General features: G+C 36.6%; 1 protein-coding gene across 1 annotated transcript in view; it reads left to right on the forward strand.

Moving 5' to 3' along the window:
- Positions 1-22,427, forward strand: part of LOC133515617 (uncharacterized) — a 1,004,237-nt gene that overhangs the window by 211,701 nt on the left and 770,109 nt on the right. The window contains 1 exon segment of the mRNA XM_061848189.1: positions 14,165-14,270. Coding sequence (XP_061704173.1) covers positions 14,165-14,270 — 106 coding nt within the window.

A 22,427-nucleotide genomic window follows, 5' to 3' on the forward strand; every position in this document is an offset into this window, starting at 1 on the left:
TTCAAAAATTCAAAATTCAAAAATTTATTCTGCAAGTAGGCCTCAAGGGCTCTTTTACAAGTCAATACAATATTTATAGTAACATCATAGCTATAGGATAGAGTCGTATAAGACCGACGTGTATGATCGTGCGAATACGCTTAATAAAATCAAAGACTATATAACTTTTATATTTTTTTAAGGATCTCATGCGTGCAAATACAGCTTATATTGCACAAGTATATTGAATGAGCGAATATTGAATGGCACAGAATGGCAGAATAGTTGTGCCTTTGACTTTTAAAAAATAATTAAAGAGGGAATTTTTTTTGACGTTCTTCATGTGAACGTTCGATTTGAGGGCTGGTTCATATTTAAATTATATTTATTTTACCTGGTTTCCTCGCATCTTTGGAGAAAAGCACTATATATGTCTCGGCAGGAACAGCAATTCGTGGATTCGTCTTTTTTGGCAGTCTCCGCTTCGCGTCGTCCGACAAAATGGAAACTCATCCATGAATTGCCCTTTTCCGGCCTCTGCAATAATCTACTATTATCTTATCTATAAAAAACAATTTCAAAATAAATATTGGCGCAATTTAAGTAGTAAAAAAATATTTTACAATAATTATTTGAAGGAACGAAGTGCAGCGAGTATAAAACACCCCATTCACTTTTTCTTACACCTGCCACGTGGTTCAGCCATTTATAAAATAAACGTAAATAAAAATGTAGCGTCGAGTTCGTGAACTACGGAGAACAGACTAGACGTGGGGAGCCGGTTTAAGTTTCAAGGTTCATTGTCTCTTTTCTTGGTTCACGGAAATTTCGGTAGATGGCGCTGAAATAAAATTTTGAAATACTTATTTTTTACAAGCTTTTATTTAACCTGCCCTGTTAGTGTGTATGTATGTATGTTTGTGTTAGTCAAATCTTGGAAACTATATTTGATCCACTTCCCGATTTCCGATTAAACTGAAATTATGCATGTAAGTCGGGTGACAATGCAATATTATGATGCCATGGAGCTGATCTGATGATGGAGATATGAGGTGGCCATGGGAACTTTGTGAGGAAACATTGCAACCTAATTATGTTTGGGGTTTTTAGAATCGTCTCTACTCATCAGTATTACTTGCCTGTGGAAAAAGAATCAGCGATAAATCTAGTAGTACCAAAAATGATTTTTTCCAAAAACTTTTTGATGCGTGGAGTGGAAGGCTAAATTTTAACAGACCCCAATGTCTGACAGAATTAAATGAAATCAGTTGATGTATCTTTAGTGGGTCTCTATTGTTTCCCATAAAGTTTTAAGTCATAATGTATTTTTTGTCCGCATTTTCGCCATAAAACAAACCTAACCTAACCTAACCTATCTATAGGATAACCTAAGGAAAGTCCTGAAAAGTTAACGGTTTCAGAGTTATGACTAATAATGATGACAAACAAAGGGATCCGATTTTTAGTTGAAGGCGATCACAGGATTTATTTTTTATTTCGCGCAATTCAAATTGATTGTAAACACACTGTACCGCGTAGAAAGGCCACGCGCACAATATTAATGAGTAATCACACTAGCGTCTGCCCGCGATTTTGTCTGCATGGGATAATGATGATGATTGATAAAAACTATCCTTTAAACTTTGGCCTCAAACTATGTCTATATCAAATTTATTTATTTATTTAAGATTTAATGCACGATATAAAATTATACAAATGGCGGACTAAATGCCTTAAGACATTCTCTACCAGTCAACCATTGGGTCAAACAGAAGCTTGTATGTAGTTTGTAATTTCATCTAAATTGGTTCAGCAACAGACAGACAGAGTTACTTTCGCATTTATAATATTAGTAGGGGTATGGAAACTATCAGTACCATTTCTCTTTATTTTTATTACCTTCATTCCATTTATTATTCGTTCCACTCGCCTCATAAAATTAAAATACATCCCACCTGTCCAGTACCTAGACGGCGGATGGCATGTTACACCCCTGACAAGAGCTTTTATAGGCTCGGTGGCGTTACAACGCATGCGCGGAAGTTAGGGATGGGCGTAAGTCGATAAAACTGATACCTTCCTGTTGATTATTATCGCACTTTGACTTGCCAGTTCAAGTGAGCGATCACTTATCCGTACTAACATTACAAACTAGTGGCTCTGGGAGCTGTAGACCTCGCGTTAAGATTCATAATATATCTTTCAGAAGCTTAAAAAAATACTTACTTCTTAAAGTCATTATCACAGCGTACTCGCAATTTTTAACATTTTTAATACCAAACGACAAAAATTTAATGTATCCAATGAACCTGCTCACAAAATTTCTCGAGAATCGGTTGAGAATTGCGACCTGGAGAAGAAAACATCCGGACATATGATAGCAGTATGCCCGAGTCAAAACGAAGGCCTTCGCTAACACTGCGGCATATAAATAATATGTTCTCACCTTCACGCTTAATCAGCTGAACCAATTGAGATGAAATTTGGTATATACCTAGGTATATAGCTTGAGGCACGGCAAGGACTTAGAATGGTTTTTATCAATCATCATCATCATTCCACGCAGGCGAAGTCGCGGGCAGAAGCTAGTGTAACTACTCAGAAAAACAGAACTCGACCAAAAATCAATACATCTTTTAAAACCTACTTTGTCAACTTCATCGATCCGTCAGTGTCAGTATACTTTACATACAATTATCAAGACGTACCTAAACAAGTTTGTTAATGAGTTATTGTCACTTGAGAAAGTGGAGCGTAGACATGGAGTATCATAATGTTCTTAACTAATTTCAATAATAATATTGAAGACGTATATACTCGTATCTGAATTGACAACATTTCATTTTTATAAAACTTGAAATTTTACATATTATGATTTGGAAGTATTTTGCTTCATGAACACTGCAATATATTAATATAAATTTAATATGACTTATTACAAAAAATACAAAAGAATTTTAAAACATGTTGTGATTTTACCAATTCTACGGCACAATAGGTGAAATGCCATTGCCATTCATCACGAAAAAAAATTAGCGTTCATAATATTGGATTTGACATTGTCAATTAAATACGACGTATTGATTGAATTTCAAAACAAAAAGAAATTTATTTATATAATAAGTTACTATCTTCTAATCGTTTGTAAAATGGACAAAGCCATATGGATCGATGAGGTATATACTCCTCCAAAGTATACCAAATACTGTTTCGTCCCTTACCTACTGCAAAAAAAAGTAAAAAGGATACGTCGAAGATATCGGTACGAACATTTAATTACTTTACATTCGTTAGTGTTCATCCGTCAATCCGTCGTATCCGTATGAAAGTCTGGTATCGTATTCGTGTATCAGTATCCGTTATAATATTCAAATCGTCGTAGAAATCTGATATTTTATCAAAATTGTTTTAAAACAACAACGGACCAGTTTAAAACATTGACAATGACAGACACCGTCAGATTAATTAAGTCATGTTTTTTTTCAATCGAGATGAGACCTAGCTTCTAGCGTAGAACTGGAGTTACGCCATTTTAGAATAAGTACACATTAAAAAAATTATAATAAATGTAAATACAAATCCTAGTGGAAAAAAATAAACTATTAGCGTATTCCTCGTTTCAATTAAAATGTAGAGAATAAAATTATATGGTCAGAAAATTGAAATGTTGTCAATTGTCTGCATAAAAACGTGCGGTTTTCCGATGATTCTTTTTAAATGTAAATTCTTAAACTCTAGGTGTTACAAGGATTATTGGCATGTATCACTTACTTTACATGCTGGTCACGCTTTTAGTGTGGTAGTAAATGATAATTGTATTTTTGTGTTTGTAAATTGTAAATGTGTATTTATTAATAGCAATTATTAATGCCTCTAACAAATACCGACACTATCGACTCTACAAATGTCGACACTACGACTTCCCTATTCACCCTGCCAGCAAGGCGCATGCGCCGCGGCCGGCAGGGGTCGGTTGCTAGGCAACGGGCCCGGCCGGCACGCCGCACGGTGGCACGTGGTGTAGCATGGTCAGTCGCGCCACGCTGCTCGTGGTGTTTAGACGTGGGGATATAGATAGTTGTACATAGGTCGATTACGTCGACTATTCCTGGTCTGAAATAAATAATATAAATATTATGATTCTTATTGGGATGCTTGTAGCTAAGAGTCAGTGGACTTCTTTATCAGCACAGATACACAATACATATGACCTGTTATTTTTCTTCCACATGTCTGTCACTCGTCATCTCATCATTCACTTCCTTTTTATATTGTCTCTCACACAGTTCAATCTTTCAAGCAGTTTCTATCCATCTACCTTTTCCTTAGTTTGCCCTTTCCAATAATACCTATAGCCCTCCACATCCATTTCTATTTTATCAGTCGTCACATGACTTGTTCCTCTGCAGCGGTAAATCGCCGTGGTTTTACGGCGATTAGTCTGATCGTATTCGTCTTTTGACTGCCTATGTTTGCATCGACCACATTCAAGGAAACATTAAGGATAGGATAGGATATAAGGAGAAGGAAGGTCATTCGTTCAATATAGAGTCTGATAACGCTATGCTACGCTAACGTGGCAATTGCAATGGCAAAGTGTGACAATGTCATCATTGCCTTAATGTATAATTTCTATAAATATACAAAGTTTGCAATGACGTTCCCTTACTTTGTTCTGTTCAAGTTAGTGTCACGTTAGCCTCCTAGACGGAGTCTACCAATACCAAAAAAAGATCTTAAAAAGTGGCGGTGACATAATCGGACATTAATAAAGTCTGGGTTAGATCAGGGACGTAGGTTAGATATGGATATGATATCTTTTGACGACCGGTCTGGCCTAGTGGGTAGTGACCCTACCTATGAAGCTGATGATCCCGGGTTCAAATCCTGTTAAGATTATATATTTGTGTGATGAACACGGATATTTGTTTCTGAGTCATGGGTGTTTCCATGTATTTATAATTACCTCTATATATTATAAATATCGTTGTCTGTCTTCTTAGTAAATTTGGGTAATAATATCCTATAATATTTATTTATTTATTTATGATCTGTTAGTGTCAAAAGTGATATTTCTAAGAAATGTCAGTTTTGATACTGATAGATCAGATCCTATTCTACTCTATAACTAATCCAGATCTAATTAACAACCAGTTAATAAAATCAGAATACGCATATAAGTCTATATTAGCCTTGTCAACAACTCGAATTCCCTAGTATTCTATCATGGATACTCTAGTACCAATTTTAAAATGTTAATAGCTTTCTTTAAGTCGTAAGTACCCCATTTCTCTAACAACAATTGTCTGAAGAAGCCCACCCATTTGTAATACCTTTATCGTTTCCAAGACTGAGAAGTTGGCCTCCTGGTCGCAGACTTAAGGAGCTTTGCTTCCACCACGAATGGCCCGTTGTATTGTACTTCTCGATAACTAGGCTCGGGGCAGGCAATGTAATCAAATGTCTAGAATTGTACAGATTTTTAAAGGGTCGGCAACGCGCATGTAACACCTCTGGAGTTGCAGGCGTCCATAGGCTAAGGTGATTGCTTACCATCAGACGGGCCATATGCTTGCTTGCCACCGTCTTGGTATAAAAAAAAATTAGACTTACAACACTTGCAACTAAATGGTCCGTGAGTTTGTTCAACGTATTGCCCATACCAATCTTTTTTTATACTATGTCGTTAGCAAACAAGCATACGACCTGCCTGATGGTAAGCAGTCTCCGTAGCCTAGGGACGCCTGCAACTCCAGAGGTGCATTACACCGTGTCAACACTGACAGATCGGTGTCGCATCGCTGTGACATCTTATAGCCATTGTTCGAATTGGGCCGTATGACATACCGTTCCTACATATACCAACCGATACTTATAACTTCGAGCCAGCTCAACGGGCGAGCATTTCTTCCTTCCGATGTATTTTCCGAAGCGACAGAGAAGTCTTGTAAAGCTTACTCTTGGCCTCATTGCAGTATAAATGTTCGAGAAAAATCAAGATAACTGAGTAACGTTTACTTTTCTTATATACAAATATCGAATAGTTCAAGTAGGTGGTGCATAATACGCATATGGGCTTCGTCTTCAGTAGTAAAGATATTATTTATTCTTTTATAGAATACACCCACACTTGTGTGTTGGCGTAACAATACGTTTTCTACTGAGAAACGATTACTCAAAACACGCACAATCAGCCTATTTTAAGCAAACATTATCAGCCAAATTTGGTCGATCAGGCTGTTTGTAACAGAAAAACTAACACTTACTTAAAACTAAAATCTCCAAAGCTTAAGTAAATTTCTAACTTCTCGCAGTGTATCTCGCATCCACTAAACCAACCTATAAGTAGGTATTGAGACACCGTTAAATCAATCGATGTCAAATCTTTTGAATTAAAAGATTCAAACATTCTAAAGCGGTAACACTGCTCGCAATGAGAAATGTCTCGTGCGTTCGAAAGTCAGTCGTCCGGTGAGCACCAAGCAACGCCGCGGATATATCCAGAAGGCGTAATGAAAACGTTCCCGGAACTTCTTGGAAGTATGTTCCCGTATTGCCGGGGCTCATTGGAATTAAGAGGAAGCGCCTGTCCCGTTTGAATACACTCTCTAGAAACTATCAGGCGGATCTTATGCTTGTTTGCCACCGACGTAGTATAAAATAAATAGGAACAGATTTCTCTATAAATCGTTCCTTGAAAAAATTTAATACCTATTTCATAGCGTTTTTAATAATGGCATGATGCAACGCAACCCGCTCTTAATGAGAAATGTCTCTTTTGTCCGAATTCCGAATGTCCGATACTAGTCAGCCGGCGAGTCAACAACGTTGCGTATATATACAGGACTCGTAATGAAAACGTTCCCGGAACTTGTTGGAATTCAGTTCCGGTATTACCGTGCTGGTTGGAATTAAGAGGAAATGTGAGTTGGTGTCGCGAATATAAAATGTCTCTTTTTTGACAGATCCTGTCTTAACAGCTTTGCATATTTGAATATTTTATCATTTCCAGAAAAAATACATCACTTTTAAATGTCAATGTTTTCAATTCATAATGGATCAATAATTCGTTTATATAACGCCTTAATCTTACCTACCTATAAATGCATATAAAATGTATGCATCTGTCTGTTTTTTTATTCCGTAGACTAAAATGACGTTTCATATGTAAGACATGACATTTCTTAGTACCACATGAAATGTCATTTTAGTCTACGGAATAAAAAAACAATATATAAATCTACCTACACAAACAGAAACTTGCCAAGCAGTAACTCCTGCAATATTACAGGAATGAAAAATCAAGAAACGCGTCATCAAAATTAATCTCTGTACGTACGGGAAACTGGGTAATTTTCCTCTTAAGTCCCCGTATTCTCGAGAAGCAATATTTCCTCCTGACGGCGGGCTTTTTATCTGTAAAGACATAAATAGTGGCTTCCGGTAATCTTTCACCGAAGTTAAGATCCTGTTCGTGAACTTTTTTTTAAACATGTCGGTGGCAAATAACTGTATGGATTTTGTCTGAAATAAATATATTTTTTTATTAATCGTTCGGTCCTGTGATAGTAACTATCGTCGACTATGAATGCCTACAAATCTGGGAGGTTACACCTATATTTATTGTCAAATCTGTAATTTTCTGCCCTAAAACTAAACTCTTTTGTAATATGAATAATATTATAAATAAATTAATATGAATAAATCTTGAAAGATGTTATTCTACATAAATAATCGACAAGAATTCAACAAGTCTAAATGTAGGTTACTCACGGAACGAAAAAGTCTTAAATTTTCAGTCAAATTCCAATTTTCATGTAAGCATGTTAAAAATAAAATTGGTTAAGTAGGTAAATACGAGTAATAAAGATGGCCCTCGAAAAAAACGTGTCAAATCAAACGTTTACTGACCTTTCTAAAATTCCAAGCCAATCAAAAAGCGTAAAATTACGAAAATAACCGAGAATTATAAGACAAAACATCCCGGCCCACATAAAAACTGCAAGAGTTACCTGACGAGGAATCACCATTTTACCTAGACCTGTCATTTTGAACCGACACCCTCGCATTCCCTTATAATGGTAGTAGTAAAGGGAGGGATGGAAGGTCTTCTTAAGCTAGTTTTTGTTGTATGTGTTCCCGGAGATCAATAAAAGGAACTGAAGATTCGCAACGCTTATCGGAAACATTTAACGCGGACCAGTATAAGTATTCTACGATTATTTGCCGTTATTATGGAGTTAGAAGTCATGTTATAAGACGAAAACACAGAGTGGAAAAGTTTTTGGAGTTCGGCCGGCCGCAGGTTCAGTATTTGGAAAGCAGGTGCGTACAATTAGACGGAATTTGCAGAATTTGTGATGTCTCCCGATATTAATTTGTTCAAGTATTAGTCATGACGATGGGTACCGTAATTGGAAATTTTGACGTGCTTTGTCTTTGCGTACAACCTTCTTCTTGAGACTGAATCTAAATCCTGGAATAAGTTCAGTGTAAATATCACATCCATGAAGTAAATTTCCTCATTGACGAACGCGGAAAACATTTGAAACAACAGCTACTACTAATTTACTGATATACTAGCTTGTGTCCGCGACTTCATCTGTATGGGATGATGATATTGATGATGATCGATAACTATCCTATGTCCTTTCTCGGACCTCAAACTATAGTAATACCAAATTTTATATAAAGCGGTTTAAACGTGAACACATCAACACAGACAAAAAGACCGAGTTACTTTCGCATGTGTAGTAGGAATAAACGACAAAAATAACTGTATATTACATTATGTTTTCATGTTACTGTAGTGTAGGTTATTATAATTCTTATTTCGCTTTCATAAATGGCCTATTTATTCGTGATCATTACTCATTTCCACGGAGAGATGAAAGCATTTCTCGCTACGTTCACTCATTTCGTTCCCATTTATATTATTCTTCTAACGTGTTCCATGAGTTTTCTAAGTTATCGCTTTGTTGCTATTTGTATATCCGAGGTATTACTTATAACGCCGTGAATCAACCTAAGGTGATTCCCACATCGATACTCAGTCGGCTGTGGGAAGAGCGGAGAGACTTATGAGGGCATTCGCTATCCACGGAGCGGGCGCTCGCACGCGGGTGACATTGTAGATAAAATCAGTCGCTCGCGTTTGCGCCAGTCAGCGTTGCTCATACTATTTTTCGTTAATCCGCTCACCCGCTCCGAGCAACCGCGCCAGCTAGCGGGCGCCCTGAATTGTCCCGCACGCGGACAAGATATCAATGTGTGTTCACAAACTGATTATAAATAAATAATAAATATTAGGGGACATACAGTACCCCTAGTGTAAATTTAGTCGATAGCGAAATGTGACGTACGCGTTTGCGTTAAGCGTTTCGCTGTCGAAAATATTTACACTAGGGGTACAGATCAACCTAGCCCCAAACTAAGCAAAACTATGGGTACTAGGCGACGATATCGTTATATAGTCGTTATCTTTTATCTATTTTTCAATTTGTTCACTCTATATTATTTTGTCTTTTTCCTTCTTGTCTGTTACCTTTCGTGATTTTTCTCACTTGATGGTCTCATCGGAAGATCAGCGCTGGAAGCCACCAGCAACATGCTGAGATGAGGCCATTTCGTGGCACTTTATACTTCCTTTGTTTTTGTTATATCATGTAATTTAATGTGTCTTGTTTGTGTCTACGAATAAAAAAAATATTCTATTCTATTTTATTCTATATATATACCTATATTAAATACATACTTGCATACATAGAAAACATCTATGAACCAAGAACAGATATCTGTGTTCATCACACAAATAAATGCCTTGACTGGGGTTCGAACCTAGGACCATCGGCTTCATAGGAGGGTCGCTACCCAGTAGGTCAGACCGCTCGCATGATGAACTTTCATATTACTTATATATTGTTGATTCTGATAGACAGTACTGGAGCCCGGGGCAATTTTATCAGTTATAATTAAATTTGGTAGGTATTTTCTATAAATAATTGTCTCGTGTGGTAAACAATCCAAAAACCTGCGTTTTAAAAGTCCGCTGAAAGGTTACATGGGAAGGAAAACAGAGTAAAAGACATTATTATTATTATGAGCCCATACTGTCCCACTGCTGGGCAAAGGCCTCCCTCTTATTCTTCCACGTGTCCCTATCCTCGGAAGTCTCCCACCAGTCTCTGTCGAAGGCATCAAGTTCGTCCCGCCATCTCCGACGAGGTCTACCGTGACGCCTTACAACCTGTGGGACCCAACAGGTGGCTGTTTTGGCCCACAGGTCATCCGGCATACGGCAGACGTGCCCTGCCCAGTCCCATTTGAGCTTAGCGGCAGTTTCAGCTACATCAGTTATTCCAGTTTTGGAGCGTAGTATTGTATTTTTAATGCGATCGGTTAACTTCACGCTCAGAATACTACGCTCCATAGCTCGCTGACAAACCTTGAGTTTGGTTTTTTGAACTTTTGTCAAAGACCAAGTCATTACCATACACAAATTATTTGTTTTACGTCTGATTTTTCAAACATCTGATTAAATAATCTGTCAGAAAAAATAACAATCTCGGATCTTTTTCTTCTTGCTTGTGAAAGAAAATGAGCGTGTTATCTTTATTTGACAGATAATTTTATCAAATGTTTGATAAATCAGACTTTAAAGGTAAATAATAACCCTATAACTGTTGTTTTATAAAATGAATAAGTTTTTGGCTAATTTTTGCTACAAGCTTTTATCGCTGACTGGAGTTTTATTTCCACAGGCAACTAATACTCATCGGGACATTTCTAAATCCCAAACCCAATTAGGTTGAGTTGTTTTATCACAGAATTCCCATGGCCACCTCCTGTCTCCATCATCATATCAGCTCGATGGTACCATAATATTGCACTGTCACCCGACTTACATATGTATGCCAAACTTCAGCTCAATCTAAAACCGAGAATTGGTTCAAATTTACACACACACACCCAACATACATACATACATGCATACTAACAGGGCAAGTTAAATAAAAGCTTGTATAAAACTTTTTAACAAAAAATAAAACCGACTTCAGAAATTACCAAAAGCGCCATACATGTACCTACAACATTTGAAGAGTTCCCTCGATTTCTCCAAGATCCCATCATCAGACCCCGACTTGGTGCCAACGGGACCATCTCGGGGTTATACCCGTTCGATTAAAAAAATAATTTGAAAATCGGTTCACGATTCTCGGAGATATTGAGTAACATACATACAAAAAAATATCTCCTCCTTTTTTGAAGTCGGTTAGAAAAGCGGTCGTCGCCTGCTGGTCGGCCGTTGAATAGTTAATGTCCTGAATATTATGTGTGTTTGTTTGGACCCCAAACTAACGGAGTTCGATGCGAACTTCCATGAGGCCTCATTAGTAATGCTATTGGTTTAACCTAGCCCAACTTAACTATTGTAACTGTTGCTCGTTTGATGTGGAAACATATTAGGGACAAGATATTTACATGATGATATATCTTCTAGCAATAGCGAAGATACATTGATTAAGTAAGATGTGTAAAATCTAAGACAATTTTGTGCTTCGAATTTGGCAGGTAAACGAGATGGCGCTGTACATCAGCTCCATACATTTTGCGGTAACTCTGATTGTCAAAAGTTGACGTTTGATAATTCAGTGACCGCAAAACATATGGCGCAGTATAGCGCCATCTGTTTTGGATTTCAAACTAAGAGGCACGTTTTTTCTTACACTTTACCTCTCTATTACAATCAATTCTCTTTGCTACCAGGTAAAACATTAGCACGTTACTATTTCGTGGAAAGTAATATTTTTGTTTTAATTAATAGAATCCTGCCATTAGACGAGTAAAATTTAGCAAGTATCTAGGTATTGTAGGGACTTGAACAGACAACTTTGCCAATGAACCAGCCCATAATGTGCGCGTCAATTCGTAACTAATTTAATTAAGGGCCGCCAGGTGGCGCCACCGGCTGACGATTCAATTAAAACTCCGAATAGTCTACCGGCGAGGTAGCTAATGTTTGGCAACTTTATCGAAGCTACTGCGCCACTATTGATATTGGCAGATTTATAATTGGCCGAGTAAGAGCGAAGTCTGAAAGAAATGATTGCATAACAGGAACAAACAATTTTGTTTACAGTACATTCGCAACACTGCGGGAATAAGCACTTTGCGTGCCTGTCAATGTCAAAAATATACAGGGCCATATGTATTGTAAAACGTTGTACGACACACGTGCGAATAGGTAATTCGCAGCTCGTGTCGATTCAAAAAACTTCCTCCGGTTGTGTTTTAATTTATCACCACTCGTTGCGAATTCCTACTTTCTGCACTTGTATCGTAAATAACTATACTACTCAGGTACACAAAAAAGGGACTTGGATGGATCTTTTTACTGAGTTTCTGGAGGTTTTACAAGATGGCGCGGAGCCATGAAGGTTCGCCACGTCAACTCACAGAGCCACTTCTTATATTAACTTTGACTTAATTAACGTGATACAGCGGCAGAGGCATTAATACTCGTAATTTATAAGTGTTGAATTCTTTTATTTAAAAGAATAACTTCAAAATGTGGTGGGAATATATGTACCTATATGAATATTCCCACCGTCCGTTAAAAGGTTCAGTTCTCGAATATCGGGGTCGCCTCAGCCAATCGGATTGATTTCACTGTCGGTCTCTCCCGACCTACTCTTAATCGCCGGGTGCCAGTTAGCAAGTGCACACCCGACCGCAGCTTAGCGAGGCTTGGGTGATATTCAGCCAGTCCGCTTTCGTACCTCAACTACTTGTCTATGTCAGCCGTGGGGATCAAGCCATCTAAAACTAATATTAGGTAGTTGCCTGAGTGTGCTGTGATTGTAAAACCGCCTTTCCACTGTGCAGGAGATGAACGGACAAGAAATCAAAGAGCGGGAATCGATCAACCTGCAATTCCATTGGTTGATTCCCGCAAGTCTCCCTCGCATTTCAGCTCATCTCCGGCTCAGTGGACAGGCAGCCTCTGTTGAAATAATGCAATACAAATAAAAAGAAAAAAAGAGACGCTTATGTTAGTATGCGTTAATTAAGAAATCCGTATTCCAAACTAAAGTCCCATTTACTTATAGTAATACTACTCTGCACTAGTTTCATAGAATTTTCCGGTTTGTAGTTTGTTGAGTCGTAAATTTATTGAATAAAAGAAAGCATACCTTCAAATCCACAGCGCAGGCGTCGTCATCTTACAGAAAGCTCATCCACCTTAGGTTTCATCACAATAAAAACGTCCATTAACACAATAATGTGTGTTGTTAAATGCTTTAATAATGGCCTTTAATAAAATATCATAAAAAAGTACTGCAAGTTAGTTGCGTGCATAGAAAGTATATCAATTTTGATGTTTCCAATATTTATAAAAATTGTAAAACGCCTTTATTGCTGAACAGAAGATGCTCCGAGTTGCTATAAATATTTTAGATGTTAGCAAGTCTTCAAGTCAGGGGTCTCGAGGATTCCCGAACAATGGGGATATTTTAGGACGAAACTGGAAGAACTACAAATGAGTTGTGGAAGTTTTATTGAGAATCAGTCGAGCGTTAGCCGTGAGTGCTGTTCGGGGGTTTTTGGAATGATTCGTTTCAATGCGAAGTGAGGAAGTTTCGAGTGGTTCTCATCAACGGCTTGTCATTAAATTTCAGATTTGTTATAAGTTATGAATACATCCATTTAAAGCTGCGTTGGTTACATTTCAGGTACTAAAATGACAGTTGTTTTTAATCAATTTAATTCAATTGGTCAAATATTCTGGTGATTGAGTATTGAATTGAAAATGTACTAGATCAATTTGACAAATTGTGACAACTGGACTGGCACGCTCCGTTGTTGTTGGGCAATTTAGGGTACTAGCAATTTATTTTTTTTGTTTTTTTTTTAGCAATCAATACTTTATTTAAGTACCTAGAGGATACATTATTAACAATTATCAAATAATACTCATCGAGATAATTCTAAAACCAATTAAATAAGAAAATACAATCATTAAAATACTACTTAAGGACTAACAAATCATTGCGGACTGTGATGGTTTTAACACTTTTAACGGAGATGTGTGTATTATGGGTACATACTATAAACGCTATGTACATACTAGTATAAAAATTTTGTGTGCCATCTTCTGTATATTAATATGTATATATTTCCGTAGGGCGTGCTGCGTGAGCTGGAACAGAAGAAGCCGCAGCTGGACGAGCTGCTGCACACGGCCGAGAGCCTCAAGGGCACCGAGAACCGCCAACAGCTCCATGGAAAAGGTAAGTCTATCTTATTTACTTACAGAAAGTCTTCGGTTTCAGAAGTTTTTGTTTCCGTTTAGTCTCCCGTGTCTACGTTTAAAGGTAATTTTTAGCTGAGAAGATCATCGTAGGATAATCTGGACAATAACTGTCGTATTTGAATAATTTACTTAGTTCAGCTTCAGACACAGTCAGAAAGGAAGAACTTCACTCCTGGGCTGTAACCGCGAAAATCGAAGGTCGTCAATTGCGAGCATTTTTCTCTGCCACTCTAATTACGTCTTAGTGGGAGTAAAAGAGAAAGATCCCCGTAATTTGCGAATCTCGGTAGGGGGCCTACCTGCTCTACGGTACTTCTGTATGTGGAGTATGTGTACAAACGCAAGAGTTAGAAGCGACGGAAGACCTTGTAGACCGTCTTACCTGATCTTCTCCACATTGACCTTAGCTATGTCCAGATGTGGAAACATTAGTCTAGCAGACAGCATTTGCCTTTACTTCTTTACGAAATATGTATCTATAAATTTAAGCAATACTTATACGCATTTCATTAATGAACGATTATCACGTTTTAATAAGTTTTACAAATGGCCGACGATAAAATGTAATACGATAGTATATAGTGTGTAGTTTACTTGCTTAATTTCTTTCTGTTCTGAACACTGGCATTGGCATTGGCATCTTGGGGAGCCCCCTGGAATCCTGTATCACTTGTCAGGAGAAAGTGTATCGTTATTCGTTATCCAACAAACAGTGTGAAGTAAGCAGGCTGTTATCACCCGATCCTTTGTCATCGTATCGGTCTTGCGGCTTTGTTCTGAACTTACCCAATCACCGGATAATCCTTGTGCCAATGTTTTCTTACTCGTATGGATGGATAGGCTTTCTAAGTTACTCCTGATAGATAAATATGTTACCAATATCTTGATAGGTTCGGCTTTTATTTGGCATCTAGTAACTTTATTTTCTCTATAGATATGTGTCATAAAGTTCTGTTATTCATCATTCTGTTTTACTAAATAAGTATTAATGGTAGAAGAGGTAATAATTATAAGAGTCTGACAGCAGACATTTATGGCGCTATATGTTAGAGGTAGCTGATTGTTATAAGTCAACGTTTATCAATCATAATTATCGTATAATTTATGAACCGTACAGGGAAATCTTCATCGGGTTTGAAACAAGAATTTTTTTTAGATTCATCTTATAAATTAAACGAGTTTTTAACGAAATACCAGTACTTATCCTTTATTGCCTTTTCTAGCAAATTTTCCAACCAAGCCCAATACACTAGACTAGACCATAATATGTCTGCGACTACAAGGAATTTCCAAGATATCTTGTGATTTAGTAGGGCTATTTATTTACACACTAGACTAGACTAGACTATAATGAGTCTTCGACTACAAGGAATTTCCAAGATACCTTGTGATTTAGTAACGCTATTTATTTACACACTAGACTAGACTAGACTGTAGTGAGTCTGCGACTACAAGGAATTTCCAAGATATCTTGTGATTTAGTAACGCTATTTATTTATACACTAGACTAGACTAGACTGTAGTGAGTCTGCGACTACAAGGAATTTCCAAGATATCTTGTCATTTAGTAGCGCTATTTATTTACACACTAGACTAGACTAGACTGTAGGGAGTCTGCGACTACAAGGAATTTTCAAGATATTTTGTGATTTAGGGCTATTTATTTCCACAAACACTATTGAAAATGAAAGCGTTACGAGTACAAGGGGAAAACATCAATAAATGGATGTCAGAGCTCCGATTTTCCTTATAGGATATATACTTTGAACGTGGCACGGGATTATTGTTCAAGGTTCGAAGTGCTTTTGTTGTTTTTGAGGCACTCTGCGTGGTCCGACACCCATTGTGTCGATAATACTTGTATTATATTCTAATAATTCTGATTTCTTAAACACTCGGGATTTTGAGAGCGCGGTACATCGAAAATAGTACATTACGATACAAGTGCGAAAAATAGGAAATTCGAAACGAGTGGCGATAAATTAAAACACGACCGAAGGGAGTGTTTTAAATCGACACGAGTTGCGAATTACCTATTCGCACATGTATCGTACAACGTTTTACAGTACATATGGCCCTTTAAATGTTCGACACAGTAACGTAATATGCTACTTCTCGCACTAGTGCTATAAAGTAGCCCCATATGTACTGTAAATAAATAAATACGTAGAGCTGTATTCAGGAGATACGGTGGGCGATTATATCTTGGAATGTATTGTTAGTACAAAAGCAAATAATTTACGCAATCACATATTAAAGATAAGATAAAAAGATAAAAATCAATTGATTGAAGTAGGATCTGTTGGATCTCTTTTGCATCGTCAACATCTAATATATTATCTTAAACATTATCTTATTATTTCTGAATTCGATACTTCCAAGGACATTTTACATTATTCCGAATTTTTTCGTCGCACATTTGATATTTAACAGGCAATCTCGTACATAGTAGATCTGTAGGTCGCACAGCGTCATCAATATTAGCTGTCAAATTCTAAGCACGATTTTTTTAAACTTTGCACCACTTCTACTATCAATACTCTTTGGTAAATATACAATACAAATCCTTCTTATTGCACAACCTATATTAAGAGGTGCAAAAAACTAAACTAATACTAAATAGCAGTAGAAAATATAACTTAAAAATTTTAGCCTAAAACAATAGTACACATAACTTAAATTATTATACCTACATATATACGCGCACACACACTTATACATATATATCCATAATTCTTGCCAAAAGCGATATACCAGTATACCAGTAACGCGAATAAAGACATAACACCTATCTCAATCCTTCAACGAGCATTATATTATCAACGATCAATATAATTATTAACGCGCTCCTCGCATTTGCAAATATGTAGTTGGATGGATCTGTGTACAGAGTGTATGAAGTTCTGTGAGGGTACGGATGTGAATCTTCTGTCTTGTATTCGTTTTTCATTTTTGCATTTGTACTATTTGTCCTCTCCTCAAAGGGTCCACTGATTACCAGTATTATATAGACTAGGTACATGATACGAAAAGGGTCCACTGAGTACCAGTTCGCCGGACGATATCGGCCTGTCAGTTATTCGCGATTGTCAGCTTTTGCGAGTAACTGACAGGCCGAAATCGTCCGGCGAACTGGTACTCAGTGAACCCTTTTCGTATCATATACCTAGTTTATATAATACTGTCTGTTTTAAATTTCGCAATGTAATAGATCGTAGTAATGCTGTGTAGATTTGAATCAATAGATTTCAGATTTATGCGTCTAAAACATTGACAATAAGGTCATGTAAATATATTTTTAAAATTTGTGGAGTCGACTATACGTTCTCCACTGTCAAACTGATTGAAGCCGCCTGGATAAACATTCAGGCACTTGATGTTCACTCGAAGCCTTAACGGTATGCTAATAAACGTAATTGTAACATATTGTTCTTGTATAATATTATAATATTCGTAACAGGCGCGAGGAATGTTATTACTTTGATGTTGATCATTTTATTACGTGGGGAGAAAGTGGGATTATATAACATCTACTTAAATAGTAGCTTCTGGCCTTCACTTTGTTTGCGTGGAATGATATTGACGATTGATAGATCCTATCTCCTTCCCTGGGCTTCAAACTGTCATTATACGAAATTTCATCTAAATCGGTTCATCGGTTTATACGTGAAGAGGTAACAGACCGACAGAGTTACTTTCGCATTTTATTAGTAGGGATTGTAGGGACGAAAACGTTTATTTGTGTATATGTTATCGGTTTGAAATCGAATAAACTTACATTTTAAATTAGGTAGGTAACTACTTTAAAGGCTTGTTTCACAATGTCCGAGTAAAGTCCTGAATAAGCTACTTGCCACTTATCTGACGAATACAGTCAACGTTGGCGTTTCGAAATCTTCAAATAAGATTAACTGGTAGATAAAGTGCTAAGTTTGGCATAAAGTTTTATCTGGCAGTTAATTTATTTACTAATTAGCTATCCTATTGTGAATCAATTAGATCCTAACTGTAAAGTACTATTTTTATTTTTAGTTAATTGATTGCTTTATACTCTCGGTGCACGCTCTTACATATTTAAACAACATCAAGCGACTGAGATGAACTGGGAGTAATGTCAAATCAATATCAAATGATTAAAATTGTAATGCCACTCTTGGGCTTATCGCACTGCAATCATTGCCGCGATCCCTGTTCCAAATTACCCGCGAGCTTCGAACACATGAATAATATAATGATTACTCACGCGGCACGAATACCAACAGGCGACAAAATAGACGCCGGTGTGTGCGGGGCTTTACAAACTAATTTGAAAAATTAAAAGATTACCCTGACTGATTTCACGATGCGGACCCTGACCGATTACGTTTTGTTTTAGTTAACTGAATTTAATTTTATTTTTCAATGACATTTTGTAAAAGACGTGTACTTCAAAAAAGATTTCGATGTATTTTTGGGCCAGACTGTAAAAAAAACACTAAGTATACTTCCACGTGTATTTTTGCACACGTAAGTATTAACTTCGCATGTAAAAGAACTCGAAAGAACCCCTCCTTCGCTCTCGAGTCAAGATCGACCTCCAATACTTGAGATACGTTTTTCTTCAAATTCTCAGAGCGTATAGTTCTCCAATTACAGATCTTTCAATACTGCTAGATAGAGCATATACATCACGGTTACCATGCGTTGAGGCGCCTATTTATTATGCGAATTTAGTTGCTGTTCACTTAACCTCGCATGTCTCCAAGTACAAATTCAATTCGAGTTTTAACTCTTGTAGACATAAAAGAAGGTTCCAAATTGAAAAAGCGCAAAAATTGGCTTGGGTCTACGAGATTAAGTGGATGCGAGCGGGGCTCACTTAGACTAATATCAAAACATGATTGTATTTTTGATATTTGGATATCCGGGCCTTGCTTGGAGTTAGAATACACTAATTTAGAGACAAATACCAATAAAAAAAGTTCTACGGGTAGTTATAGATATTTGTGACATTAAAATGTATAAGATGCATGGATGCAAGATGGTTTTACCCACGTCAAACCAGTATCAAACTATCGACAGAGCAGCTACAGTTGTTTGCTTTCCATGCTTGCGGTAATCCATATGGTGACAAGTTCGGTCTTCCACATTGTATTTTATAGCCAAAGCAGCCCAATACAGACTTAATCTGACAACTCGCGCAATCTGTAACTCTTCACAGTGCGCAATCTATTAGAGGTAATCTACGTCCAATCTTACTCACCCTCATTACGCTGTCCTTACTCGAGAGCCCTTTGCCATTCTGTACAACCAGAATTCAACCTTAAACTCACCAGGCTTAGGTTGGAAATGGGTTAAAGGTGCAACGTATGGAAATTTCGCTAATCCTCAGAAAAGTAAAATGTGCTGTTGTGAATGCAAATGGCTTCATCTTAGCCTTTAATTAATGAGTGTCTGGATGGGATTGGAATTTTTAACTGTTGTTAATTAATTACGGGAATAAGTTTAGAAATGGCGTACTGTTTAGTAATGGGCGTAAATAACAATGGGAAGGAGAACGTAACGTAAAAATAAGTTAAACTTTTTATAGGGACCAATCTACATCACTACAGCTTATAACTACACTGTCTGTATGTTCGCAATAAACACAAAAACTACTGAACGGATTCTTATGCGGTTTCCACATATCCATAGAGTGATTCTTGAGGATGGTTTAAGTGTATAATTTGTTATGGTTTTGTGTAATCCGTGCGGGCACTACCGAGTTATAAACTCAAATAGATATAAATAGATATACTTAAAGGTTTTAGGTTCTTTAGGGTTATATTTTATGTTATTTAATGCTGTTATTTCCGTTTCCTTAATTGTGACATAAATATTGACTTTTAATATATTAAAATTAAATAATTCATTTGTGTCCTGAGATCTCAATTTCAATGAAATTTTTTATGCACTATTTAACACATCAAATGACTCGATAACAAAATGGAGGATGATAATTTATATTATTACATTTTGCTAATTTTATAGACTGCAATTTGTTCTAAATTAATCTACTTACTTTATTTAGTAGCCAAATATATAAAAAGGTTCACCAGTTATTTTATCAGTCAATATTAAGTACGCTTCTTTAAACTTATTATAATGAAATTACGATTGAATTTTATGTAGCTTAAATATGGATACAGGATCAGCAAGCAAAAAAGATCGAAAACCTTTTAGAAATCGGGTAAAAACTTGTATTTTGAGTTTGGAATCGTTCAAAGGGATTGTTGAACGTAGAATCTAGGCACTTGGGCTGAGACTTTAAGCTGTCTGGTCCGTGCACATGGCCGACTTGGTGATATTGAGACAACTACACTCGTGCATCCTTGAGTGAGTCGATCTAGACATTTTTAAAATTATCCATTCACAACACAATTTATAGTTCGATTTTTGGTCGGTAACGTCGAGTACGTTTAAAAAAAGAAACATTACTTATCAAAATGATTGTGCCAGTTTACAGAAGTCTGAAAAAGAAACAAAATGTAACGTAAAAATACATTAGTTTTGATATGAAAAATAGGGAACGCTTCTTTCTTTCATTACAAATAGGGAACGCTTCTTTCTTTCATTAAAAATAGGGAACGCTTCTTTCTTTCATTCAATGAAAAGCGTTTCTGAGAGATAACAGTAAACCTTTTCTTTAACAACTTTGATAACCAGTTTGGCCTAGTGGGTAGTGACCCTGCCTACGAAGCCGATGGTCCCGGGTTCAAATCCTGGTAAGGGCATTTATTCGTGTGATGAGCATGGATATTTGTTCCTGAGTCATGGGTGTTTTCTATGTATTTAAGTATTTATAAATATTTATATATTATATATATCGTTGTCTAAGTACCCTCAACACAAGCCTTATAGAGCTTACTGTGGGACTTGTTCAATTTGTGTAATAATGTCCTATAATATTTATTTATTTATTTATAATATAAGGTGCTAACAAATTAGATACCGATAATTTAAGAAATGGTATTTGACATTTAAATGATTAACTTGAAATAGAAATTAAGAGAACTTTTCATACATTTTTTTGTTTTAATTTACCAAACAAAAAAAATATATATAAATAAAATAAATAAATATTATAGGACATTATTACACAAATTGACTAAGTCCCACAGTAAGCCCAATAAGGCTTGTGTTGAGGGTACTTAGACAACGATATATATAATATATAAATACTTAAATACATAGAAAACACCCATGACTCAGGAACAAATATGCATGCTCATCACACGAATAAATGCCCTTACCAGGATTGGAACCCGGGATTCTGTATAAAAATAATCATCATGTGCATTGCAACTGAGAAGATGTTTAACACTTTCTGTCATGTCAACAATGATTTGTCTTAAATGTCATTATTGTTCGGCGGCAGTAAAAGAGGTTGTAGTGAGTCATGGGTGTTTTCTATGTATTTAAGTATTTATAAATATTTATATATTATATATATCGTTGTCTAAGAACCCCTGACACAAGCCTTATTGTGTTTACTGTGCGACTTAGTCAATTTGTGTAATAATGTCCTATAGTATTTTTTTTTCTAGAATCTGTTCAATGGTCTCAGTTAATTATCTCACTAACAGGATGATTTTACGTAGCAATTTGTCTTCCATTTTTCTTCAGAAGGACATCATAAAACCTATAATGTATTAGACATAAGTAGTTGATAGCAACTGTAAAAATATTGGTAGCTAATTTGTTAACACCTTATATAGAGCCAGAAGAAGCTAACGTAACATGGTATTTGCTAAGACAGTTAGAACTTCACACTTTGTACTGTCAAAGTTCGTGTACTTAAGTGATGTGTAACTTAATATCGACCAATGACGGTCCTTCTGTTACACACGCTAACAAAAAACAGTTAAATTAACTGGCACACTTACCTCCCTCGGGTAGGAAGGGTTAAATCGGCTATTATGAAAGATCCACTTGAAATCCCAGCTCTGGACCCGGCGCCGTCCATAATATATCAAACCTTCCCTCTGATACACGCGATGGATGGGCTCATGCAAAAAGTACCAAGTGTTTTATTTACAGGTAATTATATATTATAAAAAGCGGTGGTGGCCGAGTGGATATGACGTCCGACTTTCAATCCGGAGGTCGCGGGTTC

Source organism: Cydia pomonella, chromosome 2 (genome assembly GCF_033807575.1).
Source record: "Cydia pomonella isolate Wapato2018A chromosome 2, ilCydPomo1, whole genome shotgun sequence".
Lineage (NCBI taxonomy): Eukaryota > Metazoa > Arthropoda > Insecta > Lepidoptera > Tortricidae > Cydia > Cydia pomonella.